Source organism: Thunnus albacares, chromosome 13 (assembly GCF_914725855.1).
Source record: "Thunnus albacares chromosome 13, fThuAlb1.1, whole genome shotgun sequence".
Classification (NCBI taxonomy): domain Eukaryota; kingdom Metazoa; phylum Chordata; class Actinopteri; order Scombriformes; family Scombridae; genus Thunnus; species Thunnus albacares.
In genome coordinates, this window is record NC_058118.1 from 19676011 (window position 1) to 19702552 (window position 26542).

Below are 26542 nucleotides of genomic sequence, written 5' to 3' on the forward strand. Positions count from 1 at the left end.
ATGTCACAATGACAGGGGTGTTTATGTTATAAACTGTGCTCAATATCTAAGTTGTATTACAGGTATATGATGTTTCACACCATTTAGGAGTAAAAAAAAAATTGTTATTCCTGATCATGTTTTGCCCAGAGCCATATCAAAGCCAATGTTTTATCTCCCTCCAAAATCCCCCTTTGCCCATTAAAACAAATCAACTGAGACATTATTTCATAAGCTTGATAAAAAGGCCTGGAGTCAGATTTGGTCAGGGAGATATGCCAGAGTCCCAGTTAAATAGCTTTAGTATTGTATTGCTATCTCCTCTGATGCTATCGTGAACAATTTCATTTATTTTTTGGCCTGCCAGTGCTCCCAGACTTTGGAAACCATGAGAGAAGCCTTTGTGCTATAGCATAAAATACATATTGTCACACCCAAAGATTTTTTTTTTCTTTCTTTTCTTTTTTCTTACTAAAATGATGAGTTTGCATCTCGTGCTGTTGTGGAATTAAGGAGCTAATTTCCTCTCCTCTCATTTCATAGTTTCATAGTTAATAGATATACTCTGGACCAACTCTCTTGTATGTGACGTATTGCAGATCATGTCTTTTTCTTGTATTTTGTTTTCTCACTCTCTCTCTTCTTCCAGTTAAGATCTGATGTTCTTATCAGCATGACAACATTGCTGTTTCAAAAGGAAAAAAAAATGTTGACATGGTACGGTAAATGATTGGTTAGGTTTAGACACAAAAATTATGTGGTTAGAGTTTGGGAAAGATCATAGTTTGGGTTAAAATAATTACCGTTTGCATTGCAATCTTCCCGGTAGATGCTGAGATATATTTTGTGAAAAGTTGGCATTCTGGCATGATGTTGTGTTAAAGGAAAGCTCACAGAGTGTACAAACTACAAAGAGTTCATCCTCTAGGGAGAAGGATCGTTGTAAATTTAATGGCAACCTCCTTTTTCTGTGTTCAAGTGGGAATTTGTCTCTGGTGGTGGCACAAGAGGAAATATCAAGGGATTACCAATAAAATGAACAATAATCCTCTGCAGACGATCCTCACTGACTTAGATTCAAACTTTGTAACTCAAGTAGAGGAGGTTATTCAGCAGTGGTTTTATTGCTTAAGAAATGTATCCAAAATTAAGTTATTTCTGTCTGCCCCTGACCTGACCTGCCTTTATTTCATCCAATCTCAACTAATATAATTTGCTTATACTCTGCACTTAGTATAGAAGCACTTAATCGTCTGCAGTTGGTTCAAAATGCAGCTGCCAGGTTTTCTTTTTTACTGGAACTGAGAGAAGAGAGAGAACACATTAATCTCATTTTACCACCCCTCCTTTGGCTACCTATTGCCTTTGGAATACATTTTGAGATTTTATTGATTATCTTAGGTTAGAAGATGATGATGATGTGATATGACTACCCAAACTATACTGTACATAAATTGAAATACAATATTTTTTGAGAGAAAAAGCAAGCACATATGAATGCATCAAGGGGAACAAGAGATGTCAGAATGTGAGGGTGTTGAAAGCAGCCACTGAAGAGTCTTCTTTAATAATTCATAGCAACTAAATAGGTCACACAACTATTAATTAAGGAGAGCAGGGTATGGGGGAGGGAGAAGAGTAAGGAATAAGGTAGACTGAAAGATAGATGGACACATAAAGGTAGTTATGGCAGAGCGATTAAAGACTGAGGGGACAGGAGGAGAAGAGCATAATCAAATGGGAAAAAGTGAGATAAAAACAGAACAAGTTAAAGAAGAAGAGTGTGAGAGAAAATGAAACAAGACCAGAGGAAAAGAGAGGAGACAGGAAAGACGGTGTGTTATGAAGGTCTGTATTTTATGAACTAATCAATGAAACAGCGGGGGAGTTCCTTCTAAATTGTTCTGTCAAACAGGCTTTCATTCGTCATCCAGCCCATGCCTGTCAGCACCACCATCCCACACACACACACATACTGAACATACTCATGCAAATCAAACATGTTAATTCACTTCCGTGCTGCTAAATCTCCCTCATCATCAACATGCAACAAAGTAATGGTCACACACATTAATACAAAGAAGAGAGTAAACTTCCACGCATGCAATCAAAATGATGTAACAATAATCGCTCAACTAACATGCATCCAAATCCCCGCTGCAGCTAACATGCAGTTGTAACAACTGTTGCAACCATCACAAATGGTTATTGTGTTATTATGTTCTATGTTGAGATCTTAAAAAACATTCCCGGTTGTAGTTTAATCCACCTCCTGCTGTTACCTAAAATGGAATACTTTGCATGCACATTAGGAGTGAATGAACTTCTTTTTTTGTTTTTGTTTTATGATGTAAGACTACAGTATTTGGTTGTTTTTTTCAGGCAACAAAGTATGTTGCAAGTCTTGGCATTCTCCACCTCAGTTGAGCAAGTTCACACTCATGATATATTCATCGTGAGGAATCGTCCCACTGCTAGCTTGCTATGTAGAAAATATAGCATACTAACTGTGTTGCACTATAAAAGTAAGCTTTGTTTCACTTCTCTAGCCATAAAGGATGCCAAGGTGGAAGAACGTCTTGATTGCTCTGTTTTTTTTACTGCTTTCTTTCTTGGCCTCAAAAAACTTCAGCACTATTGAAAGAGGCATTTAAACACATGCACAGAGATTCACATGGCGAATATATAAATACACACTTCATAAATTACAGGTTTAACTGTGTTTTATGTAGTTTTAGCAGCCTTTCAATGGGGAGCCACCCTTCTAGAAGTGTGCGCTAACCCTGGCTGTCTCCTGTCTATCTTCGTCTTCGTCTCCTCCTTCTCCTCTCTCATATGCCCTGAAGTCAGCAGACATGACAACTGCAGACAGTAGGCCATGGATTATGCAACAACCAAGTTTCATGGTCTAATGAAAATTTCCTACTTTTCTTCTTGCCTTTTTTAACAGTACTTGTCTTCAGCTATAACTACAGAGTACCGTGTTACTCAATGATTTATTGCTCCTGCCCACTGGCCGCTTTGCTGTCCATGTCTCTACTGATTTGGCCAAAATGAGAGCAAAAGAAGGAGTAGCTTTGGTTCAGATTAATATTAATGGACATGTTTCTTGTCCCTTTACAAATTTTAGTGGGTTTTAGCGATGAAAATGGATGCCAAGCTTGGCTATTTAATCATTCTTGCTCTAGGTGTTAATAATTTAGTTGCACATGGGACATAGACAAGACATAATAAAGTTGACTCATATAGTTACATATATAAGGGCTCTCTTCAGCTACTATGTGAAATATAGTATGTTTAATTTAATTTCATAATTTATAGTTAACAGGCATGTGCCTTGCTCAAGAGTACCTCAAAGGTGGATGTTTAGGGGCATTTGAACAAGGCATCCAATTGTCTAAACCCAAATGTGCACCTGTGGAGTCATAGCATATGCCTGGTTTACTGACTTCCTTTCATTATTTCTCCAATTTAAGTAGCACCTTTCTTCATGTACAATAAGCAAGAAATTGTAAGATAAATAGATCTAGCACCACCTAGGTGAGTAAGTAGTTGTAGCAAACAAGCAAATGTTTTCATAAATGCATAGACACAAAAAATGTAAGCAGGATATAAGAGTCATTTTTCCTTTTGATAATCACATGTTTTAAGTGAACCAATGACCAATTACCATATCTGCTGCCAGCAGAATGTAAAACAGTGACAAATGCAAACCTAATCATGCTAAGTGATTAATTAACTAGAGATCCAGATGGGATGATTGTGAGCATATCTGCAGACGATTAACAGTCCTCAGTAATTCCTGTGCTCTGTATCTCTCTATCTCAGATGGTTACACGACAGATGACATCGAGTTCTACTGGCGAGGAGGAGACAATGCTGTGACAGGGGTTGACAAGATTGAACTGCCCCAGTTCTCCATTGTGGATCATAAGCTCATCTCCAAGAATGTTGTCTTCTCCACAGGTGATGTTCTGAACAGGCTGAACTGCATGAATTACACCAATCATAAAAAGGGACCAAGTTAGGCCTGTATTAGTTGAGGGTTCATTGGACATGGTAACACCAACACCAGAACAATATAATGCATTCAAATATTATAAGACCTTAAATAATTATCTTTACGAATTTTATGTTCAGTGTTTGTATATACATACATTATTTTTATTACTTTGCTTTTATTACCAATTTAAAGAGTCATTTAATTATTTTCTGGCCCTAGAGTTGTTATATTTCATTATCATTATGCTATTACAAAGAGGGCAATATAGCTGTTCATAAATATTGAGTCATTTCATTGGTTGCACTTATTGATATGAAAATAGCATCCACTAATTGCCGGAAATGCAAAATATTATGTAAATGAATGAACACACATTCAAATGTTTGCATCAGGCGCTGCCCTCGGAGACAGAAGACACCATAACTTATTTAACAGCAATAAACAAAAAGAATGCTCTGATACAATGAAATATTCATCTCTTCAGCATTTTCATATTCATGAATTTGTCATGCAAGCAAGCAACTGTAAGCGGGACAGTGGTTCTGCTGAATATTGTTTCTGGGGTAGCTACTGTATTGGTTGAGAACGGAACACTAATACAATAAGAATGTAGAGACTCCACCAATGAGGGGCCTTGAGCTGTCTGCAGGGGTTACACATTCCTCCCAACTCTATTAATAACATAATGCTTCCTGATGAATGCACAGTGTATGCCTGTGTGTGTGTGTGTGTGTGTGTGTGTGTGTGTGTGTGTGTGTGTATGTGTGCATATGTTTGTGTTTGTGTACCATTAACAAGCATGCAAGTAAGTCTACTCAAGTGTGTCCCTGCAGTGTGCCTGATTGTATTACCTTATACAGAGATATGGAAGATGGGGGATTCCCTTTTAACGTGCTGTCTATTGCCAAATGGAGGGACCAACCCTGGGGTCACTCAGAGATGCAAACATCAGCACAAGTGCCTGGGCATTTATCCAATACAAGTGTCATGTTTCACTCAGAGGATAGGCAATGTCATTGTTGCCCTTATGAATAATAAATGTATTTTCTACCTAGGCTGTTTCCTCACTTCATGAAGAAATAATTCAGTGATTCTCTTGGTGGCTCATGCTAAAGTTAGCTAACTGAAATTGCAGAGTGACAGGGTAAGTGGTGACATTAACTAAAAGGAGCTGAGCCTGGTGTATAGTTGATGCTTTCATTTAAAAGGTTTAATCCTCTTCCCTCGCCGCTCCTCTGTTTCTGCGTGACTTTCGAATATATTGTATATTGCAATGTATTCTAGCTCTTCTTCGGTTGTAATTTGGTTATGCAAGTCCAACCAAAATACAGCCAATTCCATAAGCAGAGAAAAATGTGTGCTGATATGATTTGCCTTTACCAAGACCCTGCTGCAGGCTTCATTCAAATAGGGCAAAGATAAGCAAAAAGAAAGAAAAAAAAAAGACAAACCATCGAACCTCTTGCAATACTGTGTATGAACACAGGTTGTGGAGAACGGGAAATTTTGAAGAACACAGATGCTTCAGTCTAGTGGAGACAACAAATATGGCTTTTTACTGAGAGCTTCAGAGTTAACAAAGTTAATCAATTAAATGTTTTGGTCATTTATCAAGCCAAAGTGCTTCTCAAATGTAAGGCTTTGCTGCTTTTCTGTGTTTTATATCTGATGTGGGTGTTTGAAAGTAATTTGAAGATGTAATTAAAATGATCGCTAATTTCTATGATTTCTGAGAGAGACTTCTCATCAGAAAACCATATTGGTCACATTTTAAAGAATATAACGCTTACGTTCAGTAACAGAAGAAGAGGTCGAATGATGTTATCTTGCTGTAAATGATAACAGTGACAATAATAATTACAATATCCACCTGTGTTGGACTTTTGAACATCTTTATCTGAACATTATCATTTTCTGTACACACTTGGTAAACCTTAGTTTACAAAAGTGTACAAAGTGTCTGACTTCAACACTGGAGACTAGCATTCTTGCTTCATCTCCATAGGTCAACTTTAATCAAGTTAGTTTTAGTTAGGTTTAGCCATACCTTTACCATATGGGGTGATCAGTCCAAGGCCATATTTCCCAAAAGCATTTTGATGCTAAGAGACAGTGGTATGGTCATTTTAAGAAAATGAGGCCCTGTTTCATTGTTTAGGTAGGACAAATTGTTGTCTGAACCTATGCTGAAGTCTGATGGTGTTCTAAAATATGCACTGCAAGGGAAAGCTCCAAATTTCTCTCTAAAATAACATAATCAGAAAACATAATGTTCTGGAGCCCTCTTATCTGTGGCAAATATTGTGGAAATACATCACCTAACACTACTTCTAATTGCTATTTTTCTTCCCCTGTCCCCTCTCTGCAGGTGCTTACCCTCGTCTGTCCCTGAGTTTTAAGCTGAAGAGAAACATTGGGTACTTCATCCTGCAGACATACATGCCTTCTATCCTTATCACCATTCTCTCCTGGGTGTCCTTTTGGATCAACTATGATGCTTCTGCTGCCAGAGTGGCTCTAGGTGAGGCCTGCAATACAAACACAGATAGAAAGGCAGACCACGTCAAAACAAGGGTGGACACTTAAATGAAGATTACACTGGCACTGAAATAGGCTGACCAGGGAAATTCAAGCGAGAGCTATGATTTTTTTTTCAATTTCACCTCATTACATCATTCATTTGAAGGGCAAAACAGACACGAGCGAAAAAAAAAACAAAACATAAGAGTCTACAGCCATGCTAGCGGTTCTGTGAGGCCACATGCTGATCAGAATGATAATCCCAGTATGTTTATGTTTACCATGTATACGGGGTTAGTTAAGCATGTTAGCATACTAACATTTGCTAATTAGCACTAAATACAAAGTACAACTGAGGCTGATTGGAATATCATTGCAGGTATTTGATCATAAACCAAAATGTTGGACAATTTCAGGGGATCATGAAAGTCAGTAGAATTCATCCTCTGGATATCAAGAATGTCTGTACAAAATTTCATGACAATCTTTCTAGTTGTTGAGATATTTCAGGCTTGACCAATTGGTGAACTGACTGACCCACTGACCCAACTACAGATAGAACGTCATTGCCGCCAGCATAGCCAAAAAAAGATAATATAAGACATTTCACATTATGTCAGACAAGAATATCTACTTAGTGTTAAGAATAACCTTAACACTGAATATTCTGAATATGCTGTCTGTGGTAGACCTGCTTGATCTGTGTCTTGTATGGAATATATTGTTTTAGCTGCAAATATAGTGAATAGGTAAAACTTTGTCTACAAAATTAATCTTCACAGAGATGCAGTTTGTATCTTAAAAATGCTCATCTTATGTTAAATGTTTACCCTTCCAAATTCATTCATTAATTGCTGTGCTTTGTGTCAGTGACATTTACTCATTTTAGACATGATCACCATACATTCCTTAAAGAAAGCACTGCACTGATCCACAAATACAGTATATTTCACTTCTTTTACAATCACTTTGGATGTTAATAGGATCAAATATTCATCCCAGAACAACAAAAGTTGCTGTAGTCCACAGATGTATTATGATGAATGATCAGGTTGATTTGTTTCCACTCTGATTCAAGACCGTCTGTGATTTTCTGGAAATCACAATTTGCCCTTGATTATGTAAACCCCATGTAGCCCATGAGGTTTGTATTGCGATTCTAGTTTACTCTGTGTTTATCGGAAGCTCCCTGTCTTCTTTTCACCCAACTCCATCCACCCAGCTTCATCCATCCTTCTACCCATCCCTCGCTTTAGTCGACAAGGCAATTTCGCTGATTGAAGACTGAGCTGCATTTAGTGATCCGGGGGGAAGGCATGCATGGGATTTAATGGAAAAGAAGGTAATGCTCCATAATGGGGGCGGGTCAACAGAGTTGGGAAATGTTCGGTCACCCCCCAATCTACACCAGATTCAGGAACTACTTTTCTCTGACCTGGTTTAAGGCATTAAAATAGACCTGTAATGGTTGAATCACATGGCCACTGTGCTGCAGAAATCCTTTGTTGTTATTGTTAAGCTCTTGCAGCAACAGCTTGGGAAAATTGCCTGAATCCTATTTTGAGCGATGGCTTTGTGACAGCTGTATAATAATTTAGTAATTGTTTACTGAGACTCTCAATAGAAATGGCCTTAAATAATCACACTGTGTGTGCTTTCAAAGTAGAATACACAGGTGCATGTGGGTGGATTCGTGAGCGCTATAGGAGCTGAGAACACAATTATTTAATCATGCATGGAAAATCATGTTTAAGCTTTAGAATCAGGCCTCTCATGCCATTTATAATTCCTGCATAAAGATAATACCACAGATACACACTATTGTAAGCACACAATATTCAAGAGCCTGTGCTATACTAAAAAAAATATTACTACAAGTCTACAAATTACTGCAAGAGCTAGCATGTCACTCATAATAAGCACAAACTCAACGCATTGATATGCACAGTCAGTCTAGTAACCATCCCCATAGCTTGCTGGGCAAGGCTTTTGAAACTGTCTATAACTTTTCTCAGTGGGAGTTCTCTGCTAATGAACAAGACCATGGTTGACATTTGAATTTCAAATCGCTGCACTGCTTCAGGTATACGTCTTTAGCTTGTCTCCCGATGCATGGTTTGAAGTCATGGGGGTAAGCCCCTCGGTGTCATTGATCCTGACAGGCTTAATAAAGCACAGACATGGTATCAAGTTGATCACAACGATATCTTGCAGTCAGAGGGATTAAAACTGTCACACACAAAGTTAAGATGCCATTCTTCAACAACTTAGAGAATTTTCCTCAAAACATAGTCAGAATATTATAAAGAAATACAAACTCTTACTTACTTTTATGTATAACATTTTTGATTTTTACCACATCTGTTATATTCATATGAATATGTTTTTTCTCTACCAGGTATTACCACGGTGCTCACTATGACTACCATTAACACCCACCTGAGAGAAACCCTCCCCAAAATCCCCTATGTTAAGGCCATAGACATGTACCTCATGGGCTGCTTCGTCTTTGTCTTCCTGGCTCTGCTGGAGTATGCACTGGTAAACTACATTTTCTTTGGACGGGGCCCTCAGCGTCAGAAAAAGGCAGCTGAGAAGACAGCTACAGCCAACAACGAAAAGATGAGGATGGATCCAAACAAGGTAGGACTAGCTTAGCTTACCCCCATAATTTGTAGGCATTTTATTTGCATTTAGAGAAGGCTGATTTTCCCAAGGTTCAGATTATTTTTCTTTCAAAATATGTACAAATTAAAAGAAATTTCTTTATATATGGAGGTGAGCTCCCATACTGCATGTTCACATTAGCAAGTGAAGGCAGTTTTCTTTGCTCTGGATACTTGCAATTGCATATTTTCTTTACTTTGCCATGAATTTTAATTTAATTATTCATAAAGCTGTCTAAGGAGCTCAGAATAATTATAAGCAAAGAAAAGAAATGTCACCATTTCAAATGAAGGGTTGACCTAATGTTTCCTGCCTTCACTGTGCCAAGTAAAGGAAGTCTAATAAGCTTGTACTATTCCTGTTTGAAATCCAAATGAGACATGTTGCCAGCTGAAATACAGGGTAAGAAGGTCTCAAAGTCACTTGGCTCTTTGTCTAGATAGAGAGAGTTGCCTTCATTTTTCCATTTTGTGTTCCCAGCTGACTTGAACCAAATGTTCAGCATTCAGCAGAAATGCAAAATGGCCACCATAACATCGGTATGCTTATATCAATTAAATACACAACACTGACTAGAACTGAGTAGAAAGATGATTGCATATCCTGTAACATAAAGTTAAAAAAGGAGGGAAGTAAAAACTGAGCGATGTTTGAAAACCTCTGATAAAAATATGCTTTAGTTAAGAGCAATGGTATGGGATTCATGCCCACACGCATTTGCAGTTACTTGTGTACAGTGGGATTTAATTGTTTCATAGAACTAGCGCAGTGCCTGTTCAAAACATGCCTGTTTCGATTGCTTATTATTTCTCAAGAACCCAATATGTATGTATCAATTGACAAATGTATTAAATAAATCAATCAGGAACTAATATATTAAATGGTTTAAATCCAGACAGAAACTTCACCAGTGAGACCAAACTGAGGTGGAACCACAGAAGAAGTTTATGGCCTTCCATTGGTTGATTCTGGTGCCAATCAAACATGTCTGCGCTCATATTGGCTAGTTTTACTGCCTCCGCCGCTGTTTTTTTTCTGTGTATGCTTGTTCTCCTCTCTCAGGCAGTTTAATTGTGCGGGGCATGTGCTTTTGTCTGGTTCAGCAAATCAGAGCCCAAAAGCCCCACCCCATTGTGATGTGATGGTGTTTATATCAAACAGCTCCCACTGCATTCAGACATGGAGATGAGTGGCTCACTGTTCACTTGTTTATTCAAAGTTAATTAAACGTGTCACGTGTCCAAAAAACTTCACACTCAACACTGCACTTCCTTTGGTCCTCAGCAGTACACCTGCCAAGTGTGAAGTCAAGTCAGAGCACAGAAGCCCTGCCCCGCTGTGATGTGACGGTGTTTACATCAAACAGCCCCCATTGCACTCAGACATGAAGCTGAGCGGCTTGCTGTGTGCTTGTTTACTCAAAGTGTATTAATATTAAACGTGTTGCGTGTCCAAATTGCACCTAATTCGACACTGCACGTCCTTGGGTCCCCAGCAATATACCTGCCGAGTGTGAAGTCGATTGGATGAACGGTTCTTGAGATATTCAAAAAACAGACAGACAGATAGAGATTCCTTGCTTTTTAGTTAGATGAACTAAAGTGCCCATTCAAAACATGCCTGAGACATCCTGCAGTAAGTCTTGAACGTACATGCCAAGTTTCATTCACACTACACAGTTCAATAGTAGAGCTTAAGTCTCTGTCCGTGTTTCCACTCGTTGACTCCACGGGCAGAAGAAGAAGCAAATCAACACTTTTTATGTGGTATTTTTGCCTCATCCAAACAACTTCACAATCGACACGACACTGCACTTCCTTGAGTCCCCAGCAATATATCTACCAGGTATGAAGTAGACTGGATGAATGGTTTTCGAGATATGTGAAGGACAAACATACATACAGACAGACAGATTCCTTCCTTTAGATACAGAGATGTACATTGTTGCCAACATTGCTGCACCCACCTACACAAATGCATTCTCATTCCACTACTTCTCAGTTGCTCAAGTAACCATGGTGATTCTGTGTGCTTGCAGTGGCTGGTGGGGAATGTAGTTGGCAGAGATGATACTCTGTATGCAAGAATGAAACAAAGGGATCTCGATGGTCATGACTCTATGTGGGAACCAATCTTTGTGGATGACGCAGCAATTGGACTTGGTGACCAAAAGAATAAGGTACTACAAAAACCTGTTTGAAAAATGCCAAACTGGGTTAAACTGCTACTATACATTTACATCATTATTATTGTTTTTTGTTTGTTTGTTTGTTGGGTTTTTTAGTCACTTTGGGGCAGTGGAACAAGATGTAAACACAATATTGACATATTATGACTTTATGAAGGTCATATTGTGTCTGTGTTAGCAAACACTTGCCTATTTACACATTCAGTGGACACAGGGCCATTGATTTGGTGTCACACTTTTGACCACCAGGTGAATATAAGTGTAATATTCACTTTCCTTTTAGCTCTTTTTTGGTCTTCACCACCTCCTGAGGAAACTACATGGCTCTCTAACTTCTATATGCTCCACTACTTTAATGAGCTAATCATAAAATTTGTCTGTCTATGGTAGCATAGATTGAGTTTATCAAAGTTTTTTTACATTTTATTTTGGCTGAAAACAGCTGCTTGCTGCAGCTGGAAACTAAGCTGCTGAGCGTGGTAAGACTGAACTAAAACAGTAAAGTTGAAAAGATATTAAGATGCCCAATAGATAATGATAATTCATTATTAATGATAATACGTTTTTCAGATTACACATTGTCATTTCATACATTGACCCTAGAGGGTTAATATAAGAATGTTAAGCAGCTTTGGAGCACCCCAGTAGCCGAATGGTTGCTGCGCATGCTACATAATTGCAACGTCCCTGGTTTGATTCCAGCCAGGGAACTTTGTTGCATGTCTTTGTTTCCTGTCTACGTATTACCCACTAATGACTGTCAAATAAAGGCAAAAATTTAAAAAAAAAGAATATTAAGCAGCTTTAATTTTTTTGGCCTCACAGACTGTGCATCTTCATCAAACCATATAGACTCATCAACAATTCCAAACTCAATTCCAATATATTCTTATGATCTCCACCTTAATGACATATCACTTTTATTCATTTTTTGGTAAAATGTGTTTTATTAGAGATACACAGACAAACTTGACTCCTTCTCTTTGACAGATGGACGCACATGAAAACATCTTGTTGGGCACCCTGGACATCAAGAATGACATGGGAGTTTCAGAGCTGGCTTTGGGTCTGAATGACCCACGGAATACCATGCTGACATACGACAGCTCTACTCTGCAGTACCGCAAAGCGGGGCTGGCCAGGCACAACTTTGGCCGAAACACACTGGAGCGCCACATGACTCAAAAGAGGAGCCGACTACGGAGGCGAGCCTCACAGCTAAAGATCACCATCCCAGACTTGACTGATGTAAACTCTATTGACAAATGGTCAAGGATGATCTTCCCAACTGTCTTTTCCTTTTTCAACATTGTTTACTGGCTTTACTACGTCAATTAAAAGAAAAAAAAAAGGGACATCAGTGAAGGCAAGAACAAACAGCAAAATATGTTGCTCATTTCTTGTTTGTATCTGGTTTGTTTCATTTTTTGTGATCTTGTAACACTGGACTTAATTACTATATTCAGGACTGGATCCATCATATCTTGGAATACCACATTTGCTGGCTAACACATGAAAACCTTATAGAAGAGAGATTACAAACATATAAGGTGCCTGTTTCGAAGTCATTGTTTAGAATTTTACACATTTTGTGAATTGTGTTTCTTTGCATATTTTTAATGTTTTTATTATGTTAGATTTACAGTATATATAATTCATTGCCAAATGAATATCAATTATATACAAGTTGACATATTGGTTTTAAATGTACTTTCACTGAGACTGCTTACAAGTGCTGAAGGAAGCCTCAGGTCAACTGGGTTTTCTAAGATAAATTATGTCAAGGAAACAAAATCTATTGCTAACAGAATTAATTTCATACTTATATTATAAGGGCCTGCAGTTCACATTTTACAATATCATGTAATGTGAAAGAAATTTCAGATTCAACCTTTTTCTACCTTAAAATATTGGGAGACACTTTATAATTTATTTCTAAGCATTTTTCAGTTCATAAACTATATAATAAGGTGGCATTAAATATTACCAACTAAGATCATTCCAAAACTTCCAGATTTTAATTCAGAGTGTTCTCAAGAAGCTGATTGAAGGTAAAAAATGAGTTAATGTAAAGAAGCATAAAGATAAGATATATATGTGAATTTTCATAATTTTGTTTTATCCACTGTGTCAAACTGATGAAATAGATAAAAGAACAGAGAGAGAGAGAGTGAGAGAGAGAAATATGTCAGGAGAAAATATCAGATATTTGTCTTTAGCCAAATTGGCTTCAGTTACTCAAGTATTATCATTATTGTTATTTTTGAATTTTACCCCAAGGCACATGTGCACAATATGTCTTTGGGGATGACTGTATCTGAAGAAACTAGTTTAGTTCTTAAGCAACTATATGTAAATATCACCTGTATATCATTTATTGTAGAGGTAATATGACCTACAAAATTCCCTTTTCAGCTCTCTGTTCACAACTGCTAAAAGGGCACTTTATTATCCATGGCGATTCTTTTGTGGTTTAAGGAAAACATAGATGGCAAAGCTAAAAGGACTCTTTTGGTCCACTGAAAGGCCAGATTGCATAAAAAGCACAAAAACCATAAAATGTTAGCTATTAACACTATAATTTTATTTTATTTAAATTTTTTTAGTGCTGATCATTTTTGTTCTTGTTGCCAATAAGTCTGTATATTGTATTTACCTCCTAAATCAGATTTATATAATTATGATAGGTTGAGAACCTTATGCATTGTTTCCAGAATGAAAAATGGGTTGATGACCATAAAGGAAAAGATTAACTTATTACAGATAATTACAGATTATTTACAAATGATGCAGTGCTTTTGGCTGTATGTACACAAAGTAAATTTTATAAAACATTTTGCACACAAATTCTTAAAAGCCATATTGGCTGAACCGTAGTTCTTCTAATACCTGGTGCTTATGGAGGCTGTATTAAGATGAACTTCATTGATATGACTATGATCACATTTTATGTTCCACCAAGATTAAAATGTAAAAATACAACTGGGGCTGCAGTACACAAGAGTATCATATCCTGCTATACTCCTCCCCATAGATTTGCCACATTGTCCATATGAATGAACTCTGTGTATACAGAGAAGAGGCCATAACACCAAAGTACCAAATCATATATTTAAGAGTGAAATGCAAACTGTCTCTCAGAATTCAAGTCAGAGGAGCCAGTGTGCAAAGTTGATTAGTTTTGCTGTGAGTGACAAAGGCTCTTGTGAAATTCTAAGGTAATTCCAAAAATCACACTGAAATGAGGCCTGGTAAATTGAGCCTTTTACCCCATTTACACCTGGCAATCCATAGCTGGATACATTATTTGGATAAGGAATGCATTTCATGCATATGCATTTTAATGCAAGGGATAAATTCATTGGGATAGGAATGTGATCAGCTTAGCAAGTCCACCTTTGGAGGTGGTCAGGCTCGCATTGTGATCGATCTCAATCTGTGCAGCATGACCACATTCATCGGAAAAGAAAAGTAGCCCAGCAAACTGAAAGGTCAACTACCTCTACCTCTTTGAGATAGCTTAAGCAAGCCCTGCAAACGTAGCTCGCAAGTCTTCTCCTGCATAAATTTGATTTTGAAATGAATGATGTTTGTTCGTGGTATTGCTTTCCTTGATCTGGGATGCACCATTTGTATTGTCAAGTCTGCCAGTCATTGAGATCGAGTCACAAAATGGGCACAATTAAGATAACAAGAACACATTTTAAAACCATACTGGTATAAATGCCATGGATTGAATGTCATTATCCATATGATGTGTCAGGTGTAAATGGGGTCTTTATCTCCTTTGTCTCACATGCTTCTTATGAGTTCACCTAAAACAACAAGGACCTAACTCAAAGGGTTAATTTCTTCTGATCTGTCATTCATTTTGACTGTGGATGTGTGAGTGAAAACATTAGTGGATTAAAACATTAATATTCTAATTGTCTACTTAAAATGTAGCCATGTTTCACTGCATGCTCTGTACAGTAGTAACTCCTGATTTTTGTTTCTCACTCAATTGTTTCATTTCATTGGTGCTTTTTGTGTTTTTAAGTCACCTCACAAATAAGCATACATAAGTATGTAATTACATTTTGGTATTGCAGATATTGATAATGATGATGATGATGATATTAAAAATATTTACTTTTTTTTTCCTAAAAAGCATTTATGTAACAGTTATGACTGTTAAAAGAATGACATGCATTTTCAAAAGCACTGCCTGATAACTGACACATAAACTTTGAACAATGTGCACAATTCTAACTTACAACAAGTCAAGTTCAGTTTGAGCCTCAAGTCTTGGACTTTCACCTGGTGTTTACATGTTACTCATCGGAACTAATCATATTCACACTGTGTTGTTCAAGTTATTGAAACCTGCACATAATAACTAAGCTGTTAATTTGTCTGTTTGTTTGTTTGTTTGTTTGGAGGAGGAGGAGGGGGTGATAATTTAATGATTATGTCAACAAAATTCTTCTTATCATTTTTTGTTTTAATATACCTTTCTCTTAAACTCAAGTGTTTATTTTGTAAGTAAGTTCAAAAAACATTTACACAAAAGGGATCCAGATAGATTCTGAGTTCTATTAGAAAACTGATTATTGGCATTGTAAATTTTGTTTTATATAAATGAGGATGACTTGAAGTCAAATTTGGGATCATGTCCCAGAAAGCATATTTGAATAAGTATGTACAGTATATATCAGAGAAACTATTATTAATCATCAATTGGAACATATTATTCCTGTAAATAAATACATATGAGCTTTCTACAGAAAAGACAAAAATACATTTTCAATATCATTTATACTGTAACATAAAGAGAATGCAAAGGCTGGTGTGAAACAATGTAAATAGTCTCTTTTACAGTGTCACTTTTTTGTTTCCTTTTGCTCTGTTTGTCGAAGCACATTTCTTTGGTTTTGCCAAAATTTAACATGTATTCATGAATGTAGTTGATATTCTTTTGCAGCATGTATGTGCTGTAATGTGTCAGCAAAAGTAACAGTTTCTTGTACCAATGATCAGCTAAATACAGCTTAATGTAAACCACCTTCTCAAACACAAATGTACACACACAAAGGGCAATGCGATAAAGATGCTGGTAATGCCTCTGTATCAGCCCAAAATTCAACCATCTCAGGTCAGCACAATACACACTACTGACAACACTACAATCACGAACTGCAACTTCAAACCCAGAATTGTACTTATAAGGAAAAAGTACCTTAGTGAGCTTGTTTCAGATGTTTTATCTGTAAGTAGCTGGCTTTCTCTGTTGAGTACAGTTTTATTCCATGATACCGTATACAGTACATAAAGTAATAACAGTATGAAATACTTTTCTAGCATAAGCAGAATCTAAAAACTTAAAATGTCTTAAATCATTAAGGTACTAAGTCCACCTCAGCCATAAACAAGTCTCAACCTACCCAATATAAATATATTTCTTAATCTTCAGAATAATTATTACTATATGTAGTATTACATGGTGTATTTGAGTGTGAGAGTGTGTTGTGGATGTATGTCGGCCAGATAGTAATGTGTTTCCAAAGCACACTGACAACTGGCAAGAAAGGTCTGCTTCATAAGTTCTACACTTTGAATATGTGTTTGTACTTCACAGCGTTTTGTTTCATATATTTTTATACTTCTATACTCCTGTGTAAAAAAAACTGCAAACACTGCTGTTTGGCAAAACCTTGTAAATCCAATTTTGGCAATTTTCACATTTATACTATACAGAATTATTACAGTGTCCTATAGGGGTTGTGAAAACTTAATGACATGTATGCTCATGAAATCCTTTCATAATCCCCTGTATGAAGTTTAAAAATACATGGTCATAAGTGGTTTGAAAATGGCTTTTCTCTTCATTGCGGGAAAGTTAAAGTTTTTGGAAATGCAAAGTTTTCATCAGACGGCAGAGTCTTCTCTGGAGAGCAAGGACAGACTGACATCCTAAAAGCCTAAATGACACATCTTGGTGACAGTGTATGTTTGCACACACTCACAGAAGAAGCCTTAGCCTCCTGCTGCCCTGGACTTCACTCCAAGCAGCATCAATCCTTCTTATCCTCGCAACACCCTCCACCTTGAAAAATCCTTGTATGTGCCACTCACAAGAACATTCCCAGAAACCCAGTGCTGTACCCTTCTCAAAGATAAGCCCTGTAAAAGTCAGTGTCTGTCTTTACTATGAAAAACATATGGAAATGAATACATTGTCAATAAATATTGTATACAGTTCTAAATTTGTGACGTTTTTTTGCATTTTATTTGAAGAAACTGAGACAAAGGAAAAATGTATTTTTATGATGGATGTGATGTCACACCAAGTTTACCTGTTTATCCAAACTTTTTTGGTTTATGTGAGTATAAGTACAGTTTACAATATATTCAACATTTGTTGTTCACCTAAAAACTAATAGCGAGTCTAGATGTATGCAGACACGTTAACAACTATTATTTCATCATGCTCGCATAGCAGACTTAATTGGGTAAGTTTCAGCTGAGACTTACTAGTTATCCATGTATTCAACTTGTACAAACACCATAAAACGTAATTCACAACGTAAGTCACAGAGAAATCAATCTTTTGTTCCCCTTTTTCCGTCAAGTCTTTGCCATTTTGGGATTAAGTCCTATCAAACTTCTATCCAGTAAATTGGTTTGTATTTAGCATATGTGACTTTTGTGTATAAGCTGTGCGCTTGTAATTTTGACAGTTAATTAATGAATTAAATTAAATTAATGGTGCAGATCATATTATGAGTTTTTTAAGGCGTTGTTCATTTATGTTATTTGGGAATTCAAAACTGATTAACCACATTTGTTAGATTTTCAAACAACTTTATTCAAAAGCTCAGTAGCTACAAGGTCATTTTTATACTTGCTGGCACTGAGCGGATACATTTTCCAAACCACTACTCATGCATTTGCACTTCACTTTCAAGGCTTCACATCACAAAGATCAGTATTACACATTGTGGCAAATTATGCTTATCTGGAATTGAAAGATGCTGCCGTAGTAGTTGCCATGTACAGATATTTGCCATGCTCATCATAAAATATGTGCTCCATACGTACATCACTGCCTGGGGGAGCAATTCAAAAGTAGTTTATGGCAAAAACAAATTTTAAAAAAGTACATTTATCACTATCACTCACTCATTCAATGCATCAAGGTTACTGATCAATTTTTAGTTGTAAGATTTATTTTATAATTGGTAAAGGGGCTGTGACTGTGAAAAGTGACTTATACCAAAGGCTAAATAGTCAGTGTCATGGAATTTTCATACATTTTCATAAATATCATATATGAAATACTCCTTAAACTAAGCAGACAGAGAGGAGCAGCAGGCTGTCTCCTCTTAGGTCATGCTGCCCTCTCCTTGTGGTCATTGCCATGAGAACCCCGGTGCCAAAGTAAACTATCTTATAGCATGGTTTCTGTGTTGTGACTTAGGGCCAATCTGCTAGGCAGAATCCTCCTCTCTCTCCAGAAGTGTGTTTACTGGGAGTTAAAGTGGATGGATTGAAATCTGTAGTAATACAACATTTGATAACATTGGCTTTTCTTTCTGTGAAAAGGATCATTCTCATGAACTGGAAAGTAAGGAAATTAAATTGTTTTTGTTTGAATCACTGGCTAAAGGACTTCATAGAACTGATAACGATGGAACGTGCAGCCTCAGCCCTGCAGGGGCTTTATAGAGACAATGGCTTAGATGGACCATGGACACTTATAAAAGACTATATAAATACGAGACTTTTAAGTTAAGTGTTTTTGATTGTTAAGAATAAAACTAGCACAATTAAATAGAAATCTGATCCTTGTAGGTAGAATGGAGTAGTCCTGTTTAAGAAGGATTGGTGATTGTAATGATTTCTTAAACAAGTTTATTATATTTCCTTTGCTTATTATCTGTAACCTCTGGTGTACTGTTTTTGTATTGTGTATGTGTGCTGTGTTGGGTCTGTTTTTGTTTGTTTTGTTTTTGTCCTTCTTCTTTTCTTTCATAATCAAAAATGTAAATAAAAAAAAAAATAAAAATAATTAAAGCTACAAGCAGCATTGGTCGGGACCTCGCACTCTGGTCCATTGGGATCAGATCAATTTGCTTTTTAAAAATGAGGGATATTTCATACAAGTGTGGTGTGCTTTTATTTTGAAAGTTTGATTGAAATGTGTACTGTCAGGTGTGTAGAGACAATAAGTAACTGCAGCTGGACACAGAAAAATACTCATATATTTGAAAGGAGAGTGTGAGCGAACCCACACCTTTTTGAACATTTACTGCTTCCACATAGATTTAGATACAGACTACATTTGAACTTTAAATGAGTCACAAGACTTTGACCTACAAATCTTGAATCTACATGTCTACATTTTTACTATCTTTTACTGTTTTTGAGATATTAGAGTTTGACTTTTAAAGTCTTTTCTTGCTCCTCCTGTGATTTTATAATGAGTGTGTATTGCGGAATGTTTTACAGCGCTGAGGGAGTGACATCACCAGGAGCAGTTGGAGAGGAGGATTTTAGAGAAAACTTCTTGTGAAATATCCTCATAAATCCCATGACTTTAGCTAAATCTTACATTAAAAATAATTTTTAGTAGGAAATTTCATGGCGAATCCATTGATACAGGTTTGAAAGTGGTCAGACTTTTAGTTTAGACATCAGAAGCCTCTGTTTGACACAAAGTTCATGCCCATAGATTGCCTCCCCATTGTTTTACATTGTAAGGTGTGATGTGGCACTGCAACTTTAAGGGCTTTTAAATCCAAACCGTTCGAGTTATTACAAAAATTCTAACAAATTTTTTTTAGCATATTGTCATAAGTCACCTATTCAAGTTTGAAGCCAATACCATTAACGCCCTCGGAGGAATAGCGTTTGTTCGGTGGCCAAAATTGGGGCAAAGTCTTATTTTGAAAGGCTAATTGCGGACTTCCTGTTGGATTTAGGTCAGGGGTGTCTGCATAGAATTTGTAGGTCTTGATGAGACAAATAATTGAGTTTTGGTTTGATCTCTCTACGACATTCCTACGGGCCATGGCGGCCATTTTAGTTACATAGGTGGCGCTAGAGAGCACATTTTGGCACTTTAGGGGTTAATTTTTATATTTTACCAATTTTTTTACCAGAGCTGATGTGCGTGCCAAATTTGGTGGGTTTTTGAGCATATTTAGGGGGTCAAATTTAGGGTTTAAGTGGCATAATATTAAAGAAAGAAAGAAAGAAACAAACAAACAAACACACGAAAAACAATAGGGTCCTACTACTGTTCTACTGTTTTACAGTAGTCCTCTGCCTTTTGGGCTCGGTCCCTAAAAAAAAAAAAGAATCCTCTTCTCTCGACATGGGATGGGCATTGCCAGGATAACTAGGTGCAGCTCAGCTCTCTCCTTCAGACTTTGGGGTAGCATTCACCTGGGTGTCCACCCTGTGCACTTACAACTGTATCCCAGTGTCTCCTTGGTCGATCAGGCTGTCAATAAATCTTTTTGCTTCAAGACATCCAAATCTCTTGGTGTTTCTGAATTAGCAAGATCAATATTTCTACAACAAAATAGTCGGGCACCATTTTAGAATTTTCTTATATATCATATATGAAACACTCCTTAAACCAATCAGACAGAGAGGAGCAGCAGGCTGACTCTTCTTGGGTCAGGCTCACCTCTTCTTGTGGCTGTTGCCATGAGAACCTAAAATGAACTATCTTATAGCAAGGTTTCAGTGTTATGACTTAGCAAGGTCAAGATTTCTACAACATTCAATGTACTTTTAAAGAAATGTGCTGTTAAATGTCAAAGGAGCAATGCAGCTTTGAACAAAACATATGTAGTGATTTCAGCTCTGAACATAGGGTCTTGTCAGTTTCATGAAGGTTTTAACCAAGCAAAGACGCCTTTCTTCCTGGTTTGTTAAATGTGTAAGAAAGCAATAATACTGCAGCTGCCTTTTCAAGGTCTCAATATGGAATGGCAAAAAACAACTTGCCTATTTTATCTTACATACACAGCAAGCATTCTAAAAATGCTCATTTGCACAGGTGTACATCAAAGGGTACAAAATGTGGACAGAGAATATCCATCCAACTTTAAAATGCTCCTGAAAACACATCTAGATGAGTCAGTATCAGTGTTGGTGCTTTGGCACCAACAGTTAGTTGTTAGTGCTAAAGCCTTGAGCTAATGTCACTTGCAACTTGGCTAAGGCTAATCTCATACAAAATTCTGTAATTCTTTGTGGTATTCTAGTAACTGCACACCATCTAAAAAGTTGTTTTACATTTACGTACCAAAACTTCAGGAGCTTCACTTTAACACTTTTTATAGAGGTGTAATGGTAAAGAAAAATTCACAGTTCAGTATGTAGGCCTACCTCAGTCTTGAGGTCACATTTTGGTACAATTTCGGTACAGCAGAAAAAAAAGAAAGGTAGAAAATAACATTTTGGTCCTTTTGAAAAATGTAAACATCCAACAATGGCTCATTGTCTGTAATTGCTACAGAAACTGTTTAGATGTGCTGCACTGGAAAAGGAAAACAATCTTTCTGTTTCTGCAGGAAGTCAGAACATCTGCTGACAGCTGTTTCATGCTGATTTATGGTCTAACTGTGTATAAAATAGTTGAAATTAGCTCCACCTCCAGCAACAGTAACATGCTGCTTACACACTGATGCTTCAGCACTAACCTTCTAAAACCTACATGAAGTGCCTGGACATAGTTTTCAGTGAGTGTCAAGTGTTATACATCATATGATTCAGGGGAGTCTGTCCTTTCTTTTTGGTGCAGTGTAAAGGCTTTCAAACAGGGAATTTTTGTTTTTTCAACATGAAAAGTTTTATTTAGGTATTTTGGAGCACCATGTGAAGTTTGGTGCAAATCTGCCTTTTCCTCAGTGAGTTACAGCCATTTATTTGCATGTTGTCCAGGGTGTTTTCTTAGTAGACAGTGTGAGAATATATACATTCTGGCACTGTCTTTATATAAATATATAAATCAGCCTTGATGGTCATAAAGGCACTGTATAATGTGCCTCAGAAAGCTGATAATCTCACAGTTCAAAAGAAAAACTTGTCAATATCATCCAAAGTTATTTATTGTGTTGTAGAACATGGTCTAGTCAGTGTAGCATCGACGCCACATTCAGTTTCAGATGTCATATATAATAAAATATATGGAAAATTTTAAAGCCATGTTAAAAGTCCATGTAATTGGGAATTGCAACTGCCTTATTTGAGCTGGATTTATTTTCTAGTTTCTCAAGTGGATTATTAAGCAATTTGACAGTAATTGTTCGGGTCACAGAGTGTATTCTTCATACAACTGCATGCAAGGAACTGTAGCATCTGTGCCTGGATGGTTTGGGATGAATACATTCACTGTTGCACCCCTACTTTTTTATGATCAGGAATATTGTAGCCAAATAAGAAGCTGATCCAAGCCTAAGTGCAGCCTCATTCATTTAAAATTGACTTAAAATCATGGTTAAAAGACAATCATGTGACTATACTCTGTAACTTATTCAAATAACCTAAAGTGTGCTTTGTTTAATGTATATTGTATTGTTGAAAGTATTTTATGTGTTCTTATGAAGTGTGCTCTGCTATGTGTACAGTATTGCTGTTCCTGTTTTAATGTATCTATGTGTCTTTTATAGCTGTTATTACACCTGCTCAGGGACTGCAGCTGAAAATTAGCCAAGATGGCTAAACTGGCACATTTACAGAGATGTTTATTAATGTGCAATGTCCCTGTAACTTTAAACTGTATAAATAAATCAATTTAAAGAAAATTTTGAGAACAAAATGCTGTTTAATCAAGTCACCTTATACAGGCCTGTGCATTCATTATAGCAATATACACAGTATATAGTCAGTTGTCTAATACATAATTCTTACATTACTGGTGGTGATAGCTCTAAGGCTGTGCTAATATCAAGACTGAAAAATTCACCAGTATTCCACAGCCAAATAGACTAACCACAAAAAGTTTCTCACTGTGCTAAATGCTAAAACTGTTGGCAAACAAGGCATCCTCCCTCCTAATTATGTGGACATGATTAAAGATTCCCAGTATGACAAATGGGAATGCCGTATCACCATCCACTGTGTCTGTTTTGGCCCCAGAACGTGCCATGTGTGATCACTAGCCTGCCGGTCTTGTGGTGGAAGAGACAGACAGACATGCCCAGAATGTCCCTAGTTCAGATCGTGCAACTGACATTCCTGAGAGCATAGGAAACTGTTAATGAGACAATGTGGTTTATTTCTGGAAGACAGCTGTCACTACTGACTGCCGATATGAAGTAGTGCCACATGATTGCATCCTTATATCTGACGGAATGTCACTTCTAAAGAAATAATGCTGAGATGAATGAGATTCCACAAAACAAAAACTGTGGCGCCCTTGGGCAAGGCACTCAAACAAAAAAGTTGCAGTGGAAGATCTTTGTTCGCAGATACTGTGCCATCTCCAGCTTATAATGTGTGTGTTCAAAATGCATACATAGCACAGTGTAAGCCAGCTTAATCAAAAGAATCTGCATCCCATGGCAACACAGATCTTTTCAAATCTGCATTGCCATTTTTATACGAGCACAGTGTGATGCAAAGATTTGAGACTGAGCCAAGGTGATTTAGAAATAGAGTTCGGGTGGCTCTGGATAGTGCGACATGAGTCATGACACAGAACTGTAGGCAGGCCTGGCATTACAACAAAGACATATGAGTCTGATGCAAAATGCTTCTTTTCATCTGTCACCCACAACACCATTTTTGGTCATCACAAACACCCTGTGTGTCTGTGTATAACCCACGTTGCTGTTTTTTTATTAGATCATCCAATGTTTCAGATTCCCTTTACAAAGGGAAGCAGTGTTTGTTCAGCCAAGATAACATACCAGCATCATTGTTAAGGGGTGACTCACCTAAGAAAGATACTCATATTTTAAAAGCAGGACTTCATGAGAAATTTCATCTAAATGTATGTGAGTATGTTTTTGCTGATATAAAAAACCTGCTTTCCACTCTTCCAAAGGACTTGTGTGAATCATGTTTGATACTACAAGACTTGCTCCAGCAAAACTGTGTCACAACATGACTGATCAATTAGTGCTATACCTTCCACTGCAGCGTCCTCAGCCACAGCTAGCTTCCAAGGACTCCAACAGATACACAGGGAAATCAGTAACAGAACCAGCGGGTTAGTCTGGCAGCAGTACCAATAATGGCAGGTAAACATCCAGAGACAAATTGTTTCCTATGGCCACACATTCTATGTTATTTGAAGCCCCTTTGTTTGAGAAACAAGTCTTCACTTTCAATCTTTTTGTCTTCTTTGCTCCAGCACTATTGTCTTACCTTTTCCACTGAAATCAATGTTTTTGTTTTTGTTTTGTTTTTTTCCTTTAAATTGGAGTGCTAGTTTCAGTGAAGCTAAAGGTCAGTCTATAAGCAACATGAATGAATGGAGAGCATGCACTGATGGAGAGCCAATCTAACATTAAAACTTCAATGTTCCAATGTCATTCAACAATGACAGAGAATCTGATCTGAAGATATCTCAGCTTGTTGTTGTCAGTATATGTGAAAATTCAGACTGACCAGTTAACAAAAGTGAATATATATCGAAATTCAACAACGCTGGCATTATCAAATGACTCAGTGTGTCCCCACTAAACTTTATCAGCATCACTCAATAGCAGATAACAGAGAGCATTTCCAATGTGCAATTTCATCCCACTCAACAATATAGCAATAGATAGCTGTCTTATCAAATTGACTCAGTGACTGTTTCTCATCTATCTCATTTAATCTCAGTTTAAAATGTGGACCTATTTTACATTGAATTTAGAAATATTTCTGCTGTTAAACTTGAACAGTTTCAGAAAGGATCAATAACTTTGATTTAGTTTGTGTTGAGCCCCTGGATTAAAATACTGTAACTGTCTGTATATTGTACCTGTACCTGAATCCCAGCCTGCACCTCAACCTGCTAGCTTTGGGCCTGTTAGCCTTCACCCCGCACCTTGGACTGCTCCCAAGCAGCCTGTTCTCCAGTCTCTTAGGCTTGGGTTTGTGAGCCGGCTACCTGCCTGTCCTGATTCTGCATTCCCTGAACCCCATGAGACTAAGGTGGAGCAGCTGAGGAGCCACCATGATGTCCAGCAGCCACCCTTTAAAGGGACTCACCATGCCATTTTCACAAGGTACTGTGGAGTCTCCAAAAGGAGGCATGGTCCCCATGGCTTGTGACGTCACTGGCTCTCTCAGCAGCCCAGCACAACAGAGTCTCCACAGAGTCACGCTGCCTAGTGTCACAGAGCCCCAACTGCTGACGCCCAGCCTCTTCCTGCAGCTGTCTCCTGATCCTGCTGAGCTGCAGCAATCCCCTGTTCCTACTGAGATATTCACACTAGCAGGCTAGCACTATCATCTGTTTCATTGTGTTTTCTGGGTTTTGGTTTTTTGTTTGCCATGTGTTTCTTTTCTGTGTTCCTATACTGCTTTTCCCTCCACACCTGCCCTGCATCAGCCTTGTTACCCCTGTTCTGTTCCCAGTGGTTTCACCAGCTATTCAGCTCCTTTCGTGTTCTCCTGTTTCAATCAATCATTCCCCTCACCTGATCTCTCCACCTGCACCTTATGCCCTCGTCAGTTTAGTTTGTATTTAAGTGCTGTTGCTCTGTTCAGTCCTTGTTGGATCATTTGTTCTGTTCAGTTTTATTTTATCTGTACACTTGAACTCCTTTTTTTCTATGGAGTGCTGCCTTTTTTCCTGCCTTTGTTCTGGAGAACATTATATCTATCTATTTTTTATGTTATTTCTTAATCCAGCTACTTGCAGACAACAAAGACCCTGCTGTTAGCAACATTAAACTTCCAATATCCATTATGTTTGTTAAGCATTTTGTGTGCCATGATGTCTTCATCTGTAAGGCACCATGTTAGTTTCATGTTGAGCCAGAGAAAGCACTAATAACTGGATTTGATTGGAGTACTATTCATCCATCACAAATAGAGCTCAAGCACAAGCTCGCATAATAACAAAACAAACAAAACAAATTTCATATTACAAAAAGTTCAAGTCATGTGCATAACATATAACATAGCAGTTAACAAATAATAGGATGACAAAAGTGACCAATTTAGCATTAAGGTTAATTCTTGAAATTGAA

General features: G+C 37.4%; 1 protein-coding gene across 1 annotated transcript in view; it reads left to right on the forward strand.

Moving 5' to 3' along the window:
• LOC122996158 (gamma-aminobutyric acid receptor subunit beta-2) overlaps window positions 1–17549 on the forward strand; it is a 72689-nt gene extending 55140 nt beyond the window's left edge. The window contains exons 6-10 of the mRNA XM_044371740.1: window positions 3808–3945; window positions 6351–6503; window positions 8901–9145; window positions 11208–11348; window positions 12348–17549. Of these exons, the coding sequence (XP_044227675.1) occupies window positions 3808–3945; window positions 6351–6503; window positions 8901–9145; window positions 11208–11348; window positions 12348–12695 (1025 nt within the window). The 3' untranslated portion in view covers window positions 12696–17549. The remainder of the gene's footprint in view (window positions 1–3807; window positions 3946–6350; window positions 6504–8900; window positions 9146–11207; window positions 11349–12347) is intronic.
• Window positions 17550–26542: the final 8993 nt, after the last annotated feature.